The sequence below is a fragment of the Haemorhous mexicanus genome, chromosome 3 (assembly GCF_027477595.1).
Source record: "Haemorhous mexicanus isolate bHaeMex1 chromosome 3, bHaeMex1.pri, whole genome shotgun sequence".
NCBI classification, from domain to species: Eukaryota; Metazoa; Chordata; class Aves; order Passeriformes; family Fringillidae; genus Haemorhous; species Haemorhous mexicanus.
Window position 1 is genome coordinate 9,198,255 of NC_082343.1, and position 18,097 is coordinate 9,216,351.

The 18,097-nt window shown below is 54.8% G+C and overlaps 1 protein-coding gene across 2 annotated transcripts in view; it reads right to left on the reverse strand.

The window, feature by feature from the left end:
- Positions 1-982: 982 nt before the first annotated feature.
- The window catches only part of PTK7 (protein tyrosine kinase 7 (inactive)), a 34,622-nt gene continuing 17,507 nt past the window's right edge, over positions 983-18,097 (reverse strand). The window contains exons 2-20 of one of the 2 annotated variants that reach the window (XM_059840741.1): positions 13,176-13,469; positions 12,538-12,640; positions 11,831-12,021; positions 11,057-11,204; positions 10,020-10,150; positions 9,506-9,772; positions 9,173-9,306; positions 8,657-8,792; positions 8,446-8,565; positions 8,151-8,300; positions 7,762-7,912; positions 7,271-7,398; positions 6,783-6,986; positions 3,534-3,689; positions 3,119-3,351; positions 2,487-2,567; positions 2,256-2,407; positions 2,003-2,181; positions 983-1,820 (exon numbers count right to left, since the gene is read on the reverse strand). In XM_059840741.1, coding sequence (XP_059696724.1) covers positions 1,660-1,820; positions 2,003-2,181; positions 2,256-2,407; positions 2,487-2,567; positions 3,119-3,351; positions 3,534-3,689; positions 6,783-6,986; positions 7,271-7,398; positions 7,762-7,912; positions 8,151-8,300; positions 8,446-8,565; positions 8,657-8,792; positions 9,173-9,306; positions 9,506-9,772; positions 10,020-10,150; positions 11,057-11,204; positions 11,831-12,021; positions 12,538-12,640; positions 13,176-13,469 — 3,119 coding nt within the window. In that variant the 3' untranslated portion in view covers positions 983-1,659. Of the gene's footprint in view, positions 1,821-2,002; positions 2,182-2,255; positions 2,408-2,486; positions 2,568-3,118; positions 3,352-3,533; positions 3,690-6,773; positions 6,987-7,270; positions 7,399-7,761; positions 7,913-8,150; positions 8,301-8,445; positions 8,566-8,656; positions 8,793-9,172; positions 9,307-9,505; positions 9,773-10,019; positions 10,151-11,056; positions 11,205-11,830; positions 12,022-12,537; positions 12,641-13,175; positions 13,470-18,097 lie in introns of both variants that reach the window. The other variant, XM_059840739.1, reaches the window with a different exon arrangement.

Below are 18,097 nucleotides of genomic sequence, written 5' to 3' on the forward strand. Positions count from 1 at the left end.
TGGGAAGAGGATCCTGGACATACCTGGTCCATCCCTGATTAAAGCAGAGCCAGCTATGGGTAGTTCAGGACTTCCCTGGTCCAGGATTGGGTATCTCTGATGATGATGGTGGTGACGGAGATGCCACAGCTTCTCTGGGACGGAGACCTTTATTACCCTTGAGGGGAAGCATTTCCCCTAATACCAGAATGCATGTCCCATGTGCAGCTTGTGCCCACTGCCTCCAGTTCAGCCCCACCAGGCCTCCTGCCAAAGCTCAGATCTGTCGGTATAACCCAAGCCAGGGCTGTGCAGCCAAGTGAAACTGCTGGTCCCAGTGTCTCACTCTGGCTCCAAGGGACAAGCCCATGCTGGCCTGGCTCATGTTCATGCTGTGGGGACTGGGGCTTCTTGCACACCACGGGCACACCTTTCCTCTCCCAGGAAGAGACTGCCAGGACTGCCATTGTTCTGGACCATGAGCACAGAGGAGAAGGCTGCAGAGCACATGTGACAGCAGGATATCCCCCAGGGTCCCCACCCAGGCCTGGCCCTGCTAGCATCCTGCAAGAAGCAGCAGCTGAAATCTCCTGTACAAACCCACAACCCACTGTGGGCTGTGGAGCTGCCCCAGGCCACAGAGGTGGTGCACAAACCCAGTCAATACCTGAAGCAGGGGCAGCCAACCAACATGCCCATGAGTGGTTGCTTGCTTGGAGTCTTGAGAGGGACATTTGGACATTTTCTCTTGAGACAAGTCCCTCTTGGAGAGCAACTCATGACTGCCCAGAGAGACAGTAAGTGCTGAGGCAAAGTGCTCCCTTCACAGCACACAGGGCTGGGAGCAGCATCTCAGATTCACCTGAGAAGGGGGCAAAGGGGTTAAACACAGCACACAGATGCCTGAGGAAGGAGCCCCAAACCCTTCCCAGGAGCCATGTGGAGGAAAACCGCTATCTGACAGCAGTATTTTACAAAGACAAAAAAGAACCCAAAAAAAAAAAAAAAAAAAAAGCGCCTTCTTTATTGAGAGCAGCACATAAAAACCCAACAAAACCCAACCCTTCTTGGCTGCAGTACCCTCCACTCAAGCAAACAAACTAACCCAACTCTAGGCTGCATTCCAGTAACAGAAATACTATGGTAGGGAGGAGTCAGCGCTCTGGAAGAGGGAGACAGGGGGCTCTGCCCAGAGTCATAAGTACAAAAAAAGGCACAGGGTAACTGGGAAAGGTAGTGAGCTCCTTCATATGCCAGGCACTTTGTGCTCCTGTTGGCTGGCCTGTCCCCACGGGGAAGGGGAAGGCAGGCATGCCTAGCACAGACGGACGGACAGAGGGCCGGGCCAGGCCGGCAGAGGTGGATGTGGTGAGCAGGGACGCCCGAGCTCTCGCCGTGGGAGGGGCAGCTGCTCCATCCACACCAGCAGCCTGAGGGCACCGGGCTGAGCAGGCAGGGGGCAGGAGGCAGCAAGGGCTGTCTTTTGGGACCCACTGGGGAGGGGGGTGGGGCTGGGGTACACTGGCTTGTGCTTTGAGTCCAGCAGCTGCTGATGCTGAGCTGCTTGCTGGCGCATCGGGGTCGGGCTCAGCAAGGGGCTGTGGAGTGCCAGGGGCTCCCCAGGCACGTACAGACCCCTGTCCACCCCGCCACATCCTTCACCAGCAAGGGCTGGGGTGCTCAGGCTTTGCTGTCAGCTGCGCTGTCCCCAAGGGTGGTGGCAAGCTCGCTGAAGGAGGGCCGGTCCTTGGGGCTGGGGGCCCAGCAGCGCTGCATCAGCTTGGCCAGGCGGGACGGGCAGCCCTCGGGATGCGGGAGCTTCGTCTTTCCCGACTGGAGACCTGGCATGAAAGAAAAGTCCAAAGGGCCATTGGCAAGGGGTGTGATCCTCTCTGGGGGATGCAAAGAGAGCAGCAGATCTCCCAGCCAGACCAGCACTGTCAAACAGCCCGTCTGGCCTCCTTTACCACAAATAAAGCAAGTAGGCTGCAATTCCAGGGACAGCACAAGATGCTCCACGTACCTGCTAGCACCTCATCATCTGCCAGAGGAGTGTAGGGCATCTCCCCATGCGTGAAGACCTCCCACATGAGCACCCCAAAGGACCACACATCCGACTTAGTGGAGAACTCATCTTCCAGCACAGCCTCAGGCGGCATCCAGCGCAGTGGGATCCAGGCCTGGCGGAAGTGGTAGTACTCGCTGCGGGCAGGACAGGCAGGCGGTGAGACTGGTGCCATTTCATCCCCTCCCCTTCCCCTGTCAGGCTCCCTGACCTGTTGTACACGTCCTTGCTGAGGCTCAGGGACGAGACCTTGACCTGGCGCTGGGCGCTGACCAGGCAATTCCTGGCTGCCAAATCCCGGTGCACGAACCTGCCGTTGGAGAGGTGCTCCATGCCCAGGGCCACCTGTGTGCAGAGAGACACCTGACCCCAGAGAGCTGTCAGCACTGGCTGCCCTCCTTAGGGTCCCCACCCCAGAGCACTTCCAAAGCTGCACGGTCACCTTGTGTTTGGTAGTGAGTGGCTGTGGCTTCAGAGACTCATCTTTGCTCTTGGAGATTCTCAGAAACTGCTTCAGGTCCCCCTGGGAGACAGACAGCAATTCAGAGTCAGCACCTCCACATACTGACAAGGCTCACTGGTCCCTGCAGTGCCTGGATGTGGCAGGCCCACAGATCCTCATCTCCTGATCCATGGTTCCTGCCTGTCTTCCTGGTGCCTGCCTTGTAGGGCAAGCCAGTATCTTGTTTCTGGGCCTCAACTGGCAAAGATTAGCAGGCCTGAAATCTCCAGGTTTTTTATGTCCCAAATTTATTTCTCTCCTACAAACTCCAGACTCCTCAAAGCCCTTAGCATTTACAGCCATTCTGCAGCATGGAGTCCCACAACTTAGCTTGTATAGCTGAGCCCAGGACATAAACCAGAAATCAGGAGATTGTAGAGGACAAAGTCACTTCCAGGTCTTGCAGGAGACTCCCATTCCCCTTGAGACTCCTCCAGAGGCTGGGAACAGCAGTAAGCTCAGCCCGGTCTCCTTACACCTCGGCTGCTCTGTGCTGCCAGCCCGTTGCCACACTTGCATGCCCCACTCCCACTGCTGTCACATCCCTGCTTCCCTGCTGGCAGGGCCCTTACCAGGTCCACGTACTCCAGGACCATGTAGTGTGGCTCTGCCTCGCGGCACAGCCCCAGCAGCCGCACCACGTTGGCGTGGTTCAACTTCCCAAACATCTCTGCCTCCCGCCGGAAATCCAGCTGCAGCTGCTCATCCCTCGTCTGCAGGCTCTTCACCAGCACCAGCGCCTCACCCTCACCATCTTCTGCACCTTTGGCCTTGGCCAGGAACACTTCACCAAACTCCCCCCTGCCTGCAAGTGTGGAGAAGCACAGGGGAAGGCGGCGTGCATTAGGACAGCAGGTGTGCCTGACATTCCAGGGGCTGCAGGGCCCTCTGTACCCAGCACATCCTGTTTTCTGGCTGGGACACGCTGCGGTTTCAGCCACAGGTTTCCTGCCGGAGTGGGGATAAGGCCAGGGTGGCCCAGCATACCCAGGGTTGTGATTGTCTGCAGGTTGGAACGTGGGAAGTGCATCTTGTCGGTAGCGCTGTGGCGCTTGCTGGCCCCTGAGCTGCTGCCCAGGCTGGTCAAGGCCACTTCTTCCTGAATCTCTGCTGTCATCTGCCCGTTCTGCAGCAAAGCACCGCCTGCCAGGGAAGCACAAACAGCTTCAGCATCCTGCCAGGCCACACAGTGAAAGCCATCCTGGGGCTCAGCCCCTCCTGGGGTTCCAACACTCCAAGCACTCCAGCCCCAGGCAGGAGAGAGTCCAGGCTTCAGTTCTTGCCCCATCTCTGGCAGCCCAGCAGCCACCCTTGAAATCGGATGCTGAGCAATGGCTTTGGTCCCAGAGCCAGACAGTCCCATCTGACCTTGTCCATCCCACTCAGTCATCCCCAAGCAGTGGCTACATCCAAGCTACCATTGACAAAAGCCTGCAGGACAGCAGCAGGAGATGGGATGGGTGAGGCAGAGGTGGGGCAGATGGACACTGCTCACTATAACCACAGTCTCTTGATACCAAAAAGACTCTCAAGTCTATCTGACACCAGCTGCTGCAGCCTGGTGTCCCTGCTCCTTACTCACTTCCCAGCAAGCCTTGGGAATGTCCTTGGAAGTGCTGAACCTGTAAGACCAGCCCAGCCTGGATTTTAACTGGCTGGGTTAAAGCAGTGCTAGGAAGCACTGTCCTTGCAATCAGCCCCAGCAAGCTTTCTGCACAGAAACTTCACTAGAAATTTCCCTAGCACAAAGGCAAGCCAGAGAACAGGACAAAGCACGACTGCCTTGAGAAAATAGAAAACTCTGCATTTTACAAGCAGCTTGTAGAGAAATGACTGCATAGATGGCAAACCTTGATTCTGAATGTATTTACTGCTTGGATCAGACCTGGTTACTAGAAGTGGTACTTTCCATAAGATGAAGGCAGGAGGTGGAATTTAAAGCAGGGAACAACCCTGAGCTAGGGTCACTCACACACCTCCAGCATCACTCTGTACTACTCCATTTCAGCTGCTCCTGGAATAAGCACTAGGCAAACAGCCATGCGATAGGAAATTTTAAACAAAATTAAGACAACCCAGCACGAGGCAAAAACAACAGGAGTCCCACTGCCTGTAGTTTCCATCACAGGCTGTTGCATCACACACTGTGTGAACATGCCTGCTTACAATGCACGTGTGCAAGACAGGTACCAGCACATCCTGAGCAGGCCTGGTCACCGTGACAGGGACCGTGGCTTTGTCACAAGTAGGACTGGAGCTGTGAACACTGAGATATGCTGACTTAAGAGCCATGGCTACTGACATCTGTCTGCTCTCACATGGTGGAGTAAGATTTGCAAAGATAAAAGCAAAAAAAAAAACCACTTACCCTATAAATCAAAGCTGGATGCTCCTCACACTCTCCCTGTTTTTACACTCATTATCAGGACTCTGACCCTCTGCTGTCTGCACACATGACTAATCGTGTCTCAAGACCACAAGCTTGAAGCCAAGAGGATAACACAAGACGACCACTGCAACTGTGCCAAAAAAATCCAGAAGGCTGCAGAGTGAGTGTGCTGCCACTGAGAGACAGCACCAGCAGGCAGCAACAAGAGCCACTTTTGAGAACACACATTCCCATGTTCCACAGAGCCTGGACAAGGCGCTTGGTAACAAAGGGACAGGAGGCTTCATTTATGTATCCGGCAGTCCAGAGAGGAACCAAGTGTAAGGAAGCTCCCTGCTTTGCCCACCTGCCTGCAACAGACACAGGAGCATCTCCTGGAGAAACAGACACAGCCATGCTGCCCTGGAGACACTAGCACAGAAATCACAGTTCCCACAGCCATGAGCCTCCCCAGATGCCACGTCTGTATCAACAACAACAACAACCAAAAAAAAAAAAAAAAAAAAAAAAAAAGCAGCACAGTCAGCCATGGACACTGAGAGCAAGCTCTCCATACAGAGGATGTGGCACACCAAGGACGTGACCTTAGAAAGTAACCGGATGGTTAGGAGTGCACTGATCCACAGGAAATCCATAGCAAAGATCCACTGCAAGTCCATGGAGAGATTAAATCCGCCTGGATCCTGAGGGCACTGGAAAAGTCAGCTGGTGGTCAGCCAGGGAGTACCTGCAGGTACTTGGGCAGGTGCTGAAATACTCTGGGTCACCCAGCTCATGAGGGACCACATCAAAAAGAGGCAAAGAACCAGATCTTTGACGACTGTGGTGAATGGAATAACTCCACTAGAGCTGACAGCAAACACAAACCACTTCTTCGGAGAGGCTGTGGAAGCACCAAAAAGGAGTGTAGACATCTGGGAAGCTGGGTCTGCTTGTAAGAATGAGGATGCACCTGGCAGCTAACCTGGCTCCAGATGAAGGGAATAAGAAGAAGCAAACTATAGCAGAAAAGAAATATAATAAAGACAGGCCAAGATAAAAATCTGAGACTGCCTCAGAAACAAGTGAAAGAAATTCTTTCCCAGGAAGAGGATGCTGGCCACAGCCTGCTGGCACAGGTGAGGTGCCTGTGACACTTCCACTGAAAGATTTCCCAGTGGTGACAGATGCAGAGCACAAAGCTGCTGAGATGCTCCTACATCCCTGCTCCTAGGAGGTTCCCAGAGCCAGACTTCTCTTCTGGAGGTTTGGCTCCAGAAGAGAAAACCAGGAGGCAAACCTAGCAGTTGTTTTTCCAGGCCCTCACAGCAAATTGCATGTGATCAGGATGTGGCTGTGTACTGGAGAACTGGAAGGGGGAACATCTGCATTTATGGGGAATATGAATGAGGAAATTCAGGGAATTAGGGACAGCAAGCTCAACTGCACCTCACCACTCAAGTCCTCACTGGAGATAAGAGAGGGAGTTTAGTGACACATCTTCCCTTCAGCACCAGGAGCTGCTGAAGTCTGATTTGAAGAGGCCAGCAGAACACTGCTTTTTGATTACATTGCAACAGGGATCCTTCCCTGCCCTGGTACACGTGGTCCCACGTGCAGGTGCTGGGATGCAGGAGTGAGACATAGCAGGCAGAGATGGCACAATGTGAGGCTGGGATTCAGGTTTCACACTGACTTGCCCATTTCTCACCTGGCAGCAGGTCTCTGCCACCAGCCAAAAACCACAGAGTGAGAGACCATGGGTTAGGAGTCGTCCTATTCCCTGGGAGCTCGCTGCCCCTCAGGCTCTCCAGCACAGGGACAGGGGGCTGTAGTGAAGCCCTCACCCTCAGGCGTACCGGCCTCACCGTTCAGACACTCCATTTCAGGCTCCTCGCCCTCTGGGTGCTTCTTCAGCCTCTTGGCTTTTCTCCTCTTCTTACAGTAGAACATCAGCCCCAGCACGATAATAATGTAGGCAACAGCTGCCCCCACTGAGAGCCCAATGGTCTGGATCATCTTGTAGGGTGTGTGGCTGGCAGGTCCCTCATCTTCTTCTGCTGCTGGCTTGTCTGTGGGGCAGAGAGCATCCAACACATGAGGGTGTGGAGGGATTTCCCAAATCCTGCTGAGGAATGTGCTGGAGGGATGTGAAGAGCCCCCAGCCCCCTACCCGCTGCTGTGGCCACCTGCTCACCCAGCCACAGCACACTGGGCACATCCCACACACACTCTGCTGCATTCCAGTGGGGATGCTGCTGGGACTACCTGGCAGGCACAACCAGAGCCAGAAGCAGGGCCTAGAACTGCCAGGCATTCCAGGAGGTCATGTCCCAACCCTGGGCAGCTTCCTTACCTACAACATAGAGGAATGCTTCCCGGTGCTTGATGTTGCAGCTGTTGCCAGCAATGCAGGTGTATTTTCCAGAGTCCTCGGAGGTGACGTCGTAAATCACCAAGGAGCCATTGGGCATGATCTGAATCCTGCCAACCACACACAGAGAACTCTTTGCAAACACCAATGGGCAGAGGCAGGCCTGGGGCACCTGCAGCCCCAGCTCCCCAGAATGCCTCAGCCCCATGCCCCCAGTGCCATCAGCTTCCATCTCAGGCTGTGCAACACTTAAGAACAGGTGATTGCAGCTCAGGCACAGCTTGGCAGGCTGTGGCAGAAACGGAAACCCTGGGGCCAGGAGAGTCCAATCCCTGGCACGTGGAGTCAATTACGTGCTCACCAAGCTACAAACCCAGGACTGCACCACTGGCACCCTCATACTGGGCAGGGATGAGGGATACTTGGGAATGCCCTGCTGCACCACGTGTCAGTTTGGAATGGAGGCTGTGTACCTGGGCAGGAGCTTGCCAGGATCCAAAATCTTGTCCTTCCCTTTCCACTGGATGTGTGGTACGGGGTCCCCCTCTGCCTGGCACTGGAACATGGCTGTGTGGCCCGGGTACACCGTTGTGGGCTCTGGCTCCAGCTTGAAGGTGACGTAAACTGAAGGCAGAGAGGCCGACACGAACACTGTCAGCTCCTGGGAATGGTGCTAAGCTCCCACCAGGGAGCACGGCCAGCATGGTGGCACAGTGGCACGTGCCCTCCCAGGCTGCATGCAAAGCCCTGACACTCGAGTGCCGTAGGACACAGCTTGGGATCAGGCCAGACACTGCTTTCTCTGCCACCCAGGCCGAGCCAGCCCAGCAGGAAACGCCCCTGCCTGCCACAGAGCCCTCACCTGCTACCACGAGCTGCACGGTGGCACGGATCTCGCCCTGCGGCCTGTTGGAGGCGATGCACGTGTAGTTCCCTGAGTCGCTCCTGCTCACCTTGTGGAAGGACAGGATGCCAGCGTTGTGGCTGACGTGGGATGGCAGGCTGCTCCCATCTGCAGGACACGAGAGGACGGATGCAGCAGTCACACAGCACGCACGGGGCCACACTGCTGCCTCACCCACGCTGGAGGTGGGACAAGATGAAGCTCCCGTGGCCTCAGGTCGGAAGCAGGCATTCCACAACCAAATCCCCCTGACCTGTCTTAGTCCACTGGATGGTGGGTTTTTCCCGGCCCGTGGCTGAGCAAGACACCGTAACCTCCTTATCAAACTCCATGCACTGCAGGGGCTGCGGTGGCGGGGTGAACTTCAGCTTCTCTGCAACAGGCAGAGGCGATGTTTAGGCTCCCTGGAGCTGGAGGTGTCACCCCTGCAGCCACCAGGGAGGGACGTGAGGGGCTCAGCGTACCCAGCACGTGCACGCGCGCGTATCCCTCGATGCTGCCCGCCGGGGTGCTGCTCACGCACTTGTACATGGTGCCGTCGTACACCTCCACGTTGTTGATGCGCAGCGTCCCGTTCTCCGAGATCTCAAACCGTGAGTCCTGCCCAGAGCGGGGGAAGGAGCTGGGCACAAGTGACGCTGTCACCAGCCCTAGGGTCAGCCCTCGCTTGTGGCACTGCTGACACTCCATGTGCCACACCGTGCTTCAGATAAACACAGCCCTGCTGAGACCCGCACGGAGAACCGAGACAAGCTGCGGGGACCTTTTTCTTAGCCCTGCCCCAAAAGCACAGGGCTGACCGCCAGCCAAGTGGCAAGAGACAGCCAGCCGTGCACCCACACATCAGGAGGATGGAGCTAGTGACAGGAATATGGCCAAACTGGGGGTGACAGGGAAGCTGAGCCTAGGAACAAGGTGAGAAACAGCAGCAGCAGAGCAGGAGTGCCCACGAGGGGCAGGGGCTTGCCTTGTGGCCTCACCTCAGAAATGGAGACGCCGTTGCGGTACCAGGTGACGGTGGGTTTCAGGGAGGCCTTGCTGAGGCAGTGCAGGTATCCTGGCTTGCTCTCCTCCAGCTGGCTGTCCTTGGGCATCTCCACCCATTTGGGTACCGCTGGGCAGGAAGGCAAGGGGTTACATAGAGCCACTCACTACCCCTCTGGGCAGCAGCAGTGCAAACACACAGGCAGTGTGCAACCCACAGCTCAGCCATGAGAAGTGCCTCTCTGTATCAATGAGCCACGCTGCCCATCTCCCCTTAACCCCCTACCCAGCCCCTCTTCTGCTCCCACCCTTTTCAGAAAGTTTCCTACTAGCCACAGTGATGCTCAGCTCCTGTTTCTTCTCTCCAGCCTTGTTGGCAGCATGGCACGTGTAGATCCCTGCATCCATCTCGGTGATACTGGTGAAAATGAGCTGCTCTGCTTCTTGATACACCCTGCCAGCAGTGGGAACTCGTTCCTGGTTTCTCTCCCACCAGACCTGGGGTGTGGGTATGCCTTGTGGGGCAGTGCAGGACACACGGTGCCCCTGGTTTGCTGTCAACACTTTCGGGGAGAAGGGTGCCATGTCTTCAATCTCTGAGAGGAACAAGAGACCACAGGGCTCAAAGAGGGCAAGAACATGCAGCCAACCCACCAACACCAACATTCACAGGCAAGGCACCATTTAAAAGTGAGAGAACACAAACTGTTTGCTCCCCTCATCCAGACAGCAAGGATGAACCATTGCATGTACTGACCCGCTGCTATATTATCACATAGCTCCAGGGTGACACTGGAGCTCTGGGACCCATTGCCCACCCTGTCACCAGCCCCAGAGCCTCACCTGCCAGCCGCAGAGTTGCCTTCAGCACGAGAGTTTTCCCCCTCTGCCCGTGGCCCACGCACTTGTAGACACCGGTGCTGCGAGCCCTCACCTGGGTGATCAGCAGGGAGCCGTTGGCAAACACGGTGGTCCTGGGCACGTGGGGAGAGCAAGGGCTCAGTGGGCATCTCTGCAGAACATGGCCACAGCTACAGAGCTGAGATGTCCTGCAGGGGCCCGTGAAACCAAGAGGGGCCATGCCAAGGCTTCCCACCACAAGTAAACAAGATGGTTGGGATACATTCTTCATGGAGGAAATGAGCTCATAGAAGTTTTTTTCTTGGTGAAGAGGTGGCTCCCACCAAAAACTGCATCAGCCAGCATGAGCCAGTTCTGGCAGCACACAGAGCCAGGGGACACAAGGTGGCGCCCAGGGGCTGCCAGGCCGAGGGCAGCCAGCACCCAGATGGCACTGCTTGCTTTCCAGAGTCTGGAAGAGACACATCCCAGCTCCAGGATCACTGCCCCTGCTCTGCAGACTGCCCCATGCTTAGGTTGTCTAGGGCTTAGAAACACTCCTGGCTCTGGGTATCACCATGCACGTGGATTGGAAGTGCAGGAGAGCCATGGGCCCGGTGATTGCTGTGCAGAAGTTGGGGGCTGGGAGGTGTTCCCAAGCCTGGGGATCGCCACATGTTGGCGCCTAGTACTGGGACACATCCCTGACTGTGAATTACCCCAAGTGGGCATCTGGAGCTTGAGCTTCCCTGGCTCCATAGACTCACCACATCTGGGGCTGAGAGACATCCCTAACTGTGGGGTCATCATGCATGGGCATCTAGAACTGACAGCCCCACAGATTTGTGTGAGGACAAACTGCTCCTGCTCAGGTAAATGCCATGCACAAGGACCAAGTCCCTGCTAAGTCCAAGCCAGTCAAGCTGAGAAACCAATCCCCATCACCACTCTGATGTTACAGGCAGGGTTTGACCTCTCTCTTCTGGAACACAGTGCCCCTCTCCTCCCAGCCCTGCCCACATCACTGGGGTCCCTGTTACTTGGATCTGTTGGTGACAGGGTTGTCTTCAAAGAGCCATTCCTGTGTGGGTGGGGGCACAGCTGCAAACTGGCAGTCAAACATGGCCTCTTCGTTCTTGGTCACGATGAGGTCCTGAGGGACGATCACTGCCTGAGGAAAGCTCTCGTCTGCAAAGGCAAAGACCACAGTAGGGTGAGAAGGACAGAGGGGCCTGTGGTGTCCCCACACCAGTGCTCTGGGAAAAGCTCAAAGAAGAGCTGGGTGTGCCCTCCAAGCCCAAAGGAGGCAAATGTGCCAGCATAGCTGGAGTTAGGGACTCAGAGCCCAGGACTGCATGTGGGAGCTGCTCAGAAGGGGAAAACCCCTTCTGGTTCCAGCAAGGCCCTGAGCACCCTGGTTCCTAGTGAACAGATCAAAGCTGACACTGGACAGCAAAATTCCCCTGTCCAGTTCCAAATACTCCTCTAATGTCAACAATTCCTGCCCTCCTTAAGTCTTGCCTCCAAAGGCCAACAGGGCATTTACCCACATGGCAATGACATCAGCAAAACCAGAAGCACCTACGGCCTCCAGGGTGCTCCATTACAAAAGAAGACAGCATAAATCTGCTCCAGAAAGACACAGGGGCAAATCAACACACACAGACAGGGCTGGGCTCCAGCCTGGCCAGGATTTGTCAGGTCTGTCTCTGCCCAGAAGCTTTGCACAGAGGAAAGCCACACTAGCCTGAGGCTCCCCTGCAGCAGAGGGGAGGCTGTGAGCAGGGCAGTGTGACAGCTGGGACACAACTCACCGATGACATTGAGCGTGAAGTTGTTGTGGCTGCAGACGAAGCCGACGGCGCTGCGGGCGCAGCAGTAGTAGAGCCCGTTGTCATCGGGGCTGGCGCTCGGCAGGGTCAGCGTTCGCTCCTTGTTGCTGACAGAGTAGGAGCTGTGGCTCTCCGGGAGGGGGACACCGTCCCGAAACCACTGCCACGTGGGGCTGCAAGACAGGGGCGGGCGGGTGACCGGGGGCACGGCACCGTCAGGGCTGCCCCGGGAGCGGGTGTGCAGAGGAGACAGCCCAGAGATGGCCCATTGCCCTGGCTCTCCGTGCCCGCTGCTGGCCCCGACACAGACACGAAGCCATGAGACATGCAGCCAAAGTGGACCGGACACGACTGGGAAGCGACGGAGAGTGAGTGACTGCAGCACACCAAGCAGCTCAGCAGCTGGACTGTGACAGCCCATCCTTACTGTGCTCCTCGCTAGGTGGCTCTGGGGAAGCCGTTTGCCTTCTCCCGCGGCGCTCAGCACAGGCTCAATCCTGCCTTTGGCCTTCCCTGACTCTACTGAATTCTTGCAGGAGAGAGGAGGGGAGGTGGGGGAGGAGCGGAAAGAAAAAGGTGGCGGGGAAGAGGGAGGGGGATAGAGAGAGAGAGAGAGAGAAAGAGAGAGACCACACAGCCAAGGTGCAGGGGCCCCTGGCAGGGTCCACTCCTCAGGAGGCAACCCTTACCGTGGGTGGCCATCGATGTGACACCGCAGCACCACTGTGGAGGAGGGTTGGATCTCGGCTACGCTGGCCGGCTGCTTCAGAACCACACTGCCTGTCTCAATCCCTGTGGGATCAAAGAATACCAACACAGCTGGCTCTCCAAACCTACAGAGCCCAGGTGGTGGTTATTGGTGACTCACCGATAACCAGAGGAGGCAGCAAGGGCACAAGCATGCTTAGAGATACATATACCCTCAAGCCAGTGTGGAGTAAAGAGACACCCACACTGCAGAGATCCCACTTTGCCCTATGTAGCTGTTATTTGAGGGTTAATGTGAGTTCTGAAAGGATCTGCAGTGCCCAGGACACACTTTGTGCATATGAAACTGGGACAGTACTGCAGAAACAGGAAAGGCGGCAGGAGAAAGCATCTCTGACAGCCTCAGGGACACCAGAAGACACAAGAGGACTGTAGGGCAGGATGGACATGGCAGCTGGAGAGGAATCCTACTTGAGCAGCCCAAGCTGTCCGATCCCTGTCTGACCCACACCAGCACTAGCAGACATCCTGGAAAAACTATTTCCAGCCTTGGGCCCTCCCAGGAGAATGCTTTTCCCTGTGCACCACGGGCAGCCCCGGGCTGCAGCCCCACACTCACACTTGATGTTGAAGGACGCGTTGGCCGTGCGCGCCTCCTCCCCGGTGAGCACGTTCCTCGCCAGGCACTGGAAGAGCCCGGCGTCCCGGTGCCGATCCACGGCGGCAAACTGGAGGTTGCTGCCTTCCTTGAAGCGCTGCTCCGTGTCCTGGACGGGAATGCCGTCCTGCAGCCACTGGAACTCCACGTCCGCCGGCTCCTTCACCTCGCAGCGGAGGATGGCGCTGCGGCCGTGCAGGGCATCCTGCGAGTACGGCTCTTTGGTGAAAAGAATGCTCGCCTGGGTGCCCACGGCTGCAAGGCAGAAAAGGGAGGGCATGTTCAGAGCAAGGGAAGGAGAAGAGTGGATCAGGTAAGCATGGGTCGCTCTCAAGGGTCTCCAGACAGTCAGAGCCACGTTAGGAGAAACACAGCTCAAAGCACATCTGTCAAAACTCATTCAGAGTTTGAACAGATCTGTGCTTGGATGCCAGCACAGCTGCTTTAAGCCTGTCTGCAGCAATCACTGGAACAGGGCTGCCTGAGCTTGCCACAGCCAAGGAGGGCCCTCTGCTCCCTGGGGACAGGGGCACTGAGAGGGAGCTCCCACGGCGCACTACTGAATGTCACACTTCCAGCCTGAACAGAAAGATGTCTTGCAATGTATGAGCTGGAAGCCCTGGAGAGCAAGCAGCTTCCTGGGCACTTGCAATGTTTCTTTGAGTACTTCTTGTCCTGTTTTTTGGGATGCATTCTAAATTCCAGCCTTGCATCACAATTGTCCCTGATCAGAAACACTCACAGACTGTTTCTAGGTTTTCCTCAAAGTCCCTTTCCTCAGGACTATGTCTCTGACTCACCTCCACAGCCCCAGCAATCACCCAGAGAAACACTGATGTGGAACAAGGATTATCTATGTGAATAAACACAGCAGCTGCTGGAACACCGCACAGGAGGATGCAACAGGGACACCACAAACTTGCGCTGGTGACTCAGCCCCCTCGCAAGTAGAAGCGGAAACAACAAATTGCAATAGCTGTCCTGGGGTCTGGTAGTGGCCTGAGGGACTGGAGGCATCTCTCTAAAGAGATGAAAACCCCAAAGAGCCCTCCTTGACACACTAATGTCCATCCAGGAGCTGGGGCAGAGTGCTTTCCTGGGCAGTGCCTGGCATGGCTGCTGAGGGAACCTCTCACACATTCCCAGATCTGGCTGCTGGCTGCCCCCAGCCAGCCCTGCAGGCGCTCTGCTCTGGTTACCAGCTGGAAAAGCAAGGGAAGCAAACAAAAGGCAATTCAGCACATGAGGATGGCTCTTGGACTCTGTTAGCAGCACCATGCTCTGCAGGGAAAGGCGCCAAGCCAGGCAGATTTCGAGATTCTTAGAATGAAGACAAACAAGAGCGTGGTCAAAACAGGGTGCTCCCTCCCAGCACTGCAAGAGAAACAGCTTCAGAAAGTGATTGCCTGGATAAGTTACATGAGCAGTATCAAAGTCCAGCTGAAAGGCAGCTCCTCTTTGGACACTCAGCCACATCCTCCTACCTGGCATTTGTATAAAAGCCTGGTGAAGGAATACAATTTGACAACACATTTCAGTCAGACAGAGCTAGGAATAAGGAATCCTTTTCCAAAAGAGATGTTTTGAAGACCATCAAATTCCAGGAAGCCACAAGAGTTCTTCCCATGCTGGAAAGCCTTTGGAGCCTGCTACACAGTGCAGGGGCCAAGGCAATGCTGCTCACGGGCACCCCGGTGTCAGGCACACATTTCCTGCAGGGCTGGTCTGTGCTCCCCACTCACAGCAGCAGCAAGTCACTGCCACAGCCACTCAAACAGGGCTTCACACCTGTCCCAAACACAACTGACAGGAGCAGGGGCTAGATTTTACAGTGACCCTTCTGCCACTGAATTCCCGGCTGAATTTCCTCTGATCCCACAGCTGTGAACTCTGAATTTGTCTGCCCTGACTTCTGCAGCAGAACAGCCAGCCCCATGCATTTCTCTGGAAACTGTTGATGGTCCCGTTTCTCTGGGTCTCATACCAAGCCAAGTCCCATCAACATGCTGTGCTCCAAGGGTCAGCACATCCAGTGAAGTCTCCATGGGCAGCTGCCATGAACCTCCCCTAAAGGTAGGAACAATCCACCAGTCCGTGACAGCTGGCTCACGAACCCGAGATGAACACATGCCTCAAGGTGATACAACGTGCAGGAACATGTGTCACATCAGATCTGTCCCAACCAGAGCACTCAGCAAGGCAGCAGCCACTCAAACACAGCCTCACTCAAACACAGCCATGTGCTCCATAGCCTAAAAGCTCCAGAACATCAGGAGCTGAGCTCACACCAGAACAGGCTGCTGGGTCAAAGAGGCAGGAGGAAAGGGGAACAGAGCAGTCAAATCCACTCGGGTTTGAACCTACAGGACCCAGGTCTGTTATTTCCCCCAGACATGCCTCAGGACACCAAGCATATTTCCATCAAACCACACCTGCAGGGTACAAAGCACGTGCCAAGTGGCAGGGTACACAAAGCTCATGCAGGAGATGGATTTGTTCTGCTCTTGGAGTGTCAGCCCACTGATCATGCCAGTGCTGGAGTTTGTGATGAGACACCTCCCTCTGAAGGTGCAGACCATTAGGGTATTAAGATGTTCTATTTTAAATACAATAATATTTAAGATGTTATATTTTAAATCACATGCGCTTCTAGCATGAAATCATTGGCATTACCAGTGTAACACCAAAAAGCAACAGAGCTGCTTTCAGCCCATCACTGACAGCACAAGTGCACTTCACTCAGCACTGACCACCTGAGAGCTTTACTGCCTCATCACATGCATCCTGCTGCTCCAGCATGCCCCATGTGCAGGGAGGAGGACATGGCTCTGTGGACAGAGGACATGATGGTGGCTTGGCACAAGTCCCACATGGGAAGCAGGGATTTTACCAGGTGCCAGGAAACACTGGGACCCAGCTCCCTGGTGAAACAGGAGGAATTATTCATGTTGCTGTTTTCCATGCTGGGGAAATGGACACAGCCGTTTCAGCTCAAGCAAGATGCCTGTGATGAACATGTCATGAGCACAGGTGTCAAGGCAAAATGGGATAAATAAATGTTAAAAGTGCAGCAAGAGCCACGAACCTGTGTTTTGTTTTGACAACAGCATCCAAGGTGCCATTGGTGAACTGGCTACACATGCTGGAAACCATTGTCCCAACCATTTATCCAATTTGGGCTGCAAGGAAAGATCAGGAACAGCTAGATGTGGTCCAGAAGAATCCTATTTGAGTTTTGGGGTGGAAGACATCAGAAGTCCAGAGGTGGACACAGCTTTTCACAGTACTTCAATCCAGAGCACCGGGTGCAGTGTTGGGAGATGGGACAGCTGCACAACCCTGGCCCAGGAAAAGGCTGCAGTCAGCAGGGTCCATGCATCCCCCCCTCCATCTCCTGGGCTTTTAGGGCAGAGGCTCAAGGAAGCTGTCCAAGAAGAGGGCTGCTGCATGGGATCCATTATACCAGAGTTTGGGTAAAACCTGTACAAAGCCAACTCTCTTCACCAGTGCTGAATAAAGAAGAAAATTACTTTCTTCGTTCCACTCAGCAGCTGCAGGACCTCCCAGCTCTCCTGTGTGGCAGAGCCATGGCCATGTGTGGCTCAGCCACTGGAGGCTACCCCAGAGGAGAGAGCAAAGGCAACCCCAGCTCACACTGGACACCTTCCCAACAGCTTCTGCTGTGGTTTCATGAGCTCATCTGGGCTGGGACACATTGCTAGGAGCTGCTGAACAAAGCAAAACGATTCCCTTATTGAGAGTCACCTCAAAAACTATCCAGCAATGCCACACCAACCTTAGCAAGACAGAGGCAGTGCAGAGCTCTCCCCCAGCAGCACAGCTGGGCCAGCCATGGTCCTGCAAAGCCAAGGACAGCTTGGAGCAGTCCCAAATGTGTGTGCTGGCAAACATCCGGCCTCTGCACATGTGACACAAGCCACCCCTGGCTGGGAGAAAAAGAAACCCTCCACACATGTTTCTGGACTAAAAGTGTCTTAACTCTGGCTACAGAAAGCTTTTCAGGAAAGCTTCAGCCAGATTAGATAAACATGTTTGAAATGCAGCACACTTGAAAACACCCAGTGGTGTGCTACCCAGAGGATACTCAATTGAAATGCAAAACCCTCCTGTTGAGGTAACAGATAAAGATACAGATAATAGAGATAAGAGATAGGTAAAAGAGATAAGATATAGGTAATAGATAAAGAATTGTGTAGTGAGGTTGAATTGCTACCTACAGGTCCTCAGGGTATCTTTCCCCCACACCACAAAGCAAATCATCTGCAGGGAGGGGACATGGACCAGCAGGATGCACAAGGATGGAGAGAAGAGCAGGCCCAGATGCCATCCTGGATCTGAGATCATCCTTCTGGCAAAGATCTGAGTGCAGGAACACAGCATCCTTCACGCAGCAGTACCCTCTGCTCAAAACTAATTTAATTTTTTTAGGGAGGCAAATAGCAGCTTCCCAGGAAAAACAGTAACACTAATATACCTGCATTACCAAGTTTCTAACAAGTGTATCTCAATTCACTTTTTTGTCTTGGGATGTCCCCAGGACTCAGCCATTGCTGGACTCCAGCCTGAGCACATTTCAGGGTGACAAATAAAATCAACAAAGCCATATCCAGGACAGACTTCTGAGCAAGTCTATGAAGTCAGTCACTGCTGTCTGAAGCTCTGCAGAGTAAATTCTCAATCCCATGGGATTGCCAGGAAGCAAAGAACTCTCTACACCTCTGGTAAAGGACACCCAGCCCCATGGTAGCCACCCCCTCGAAGGCTGCCACAGCATTAATGCAGCGATGTGGCAGCAGACTCAGCACACACTGGGAATGTCCTTGGGACTATTCTCCAGAGCCAGAAGTGCTGACTAGAACTCA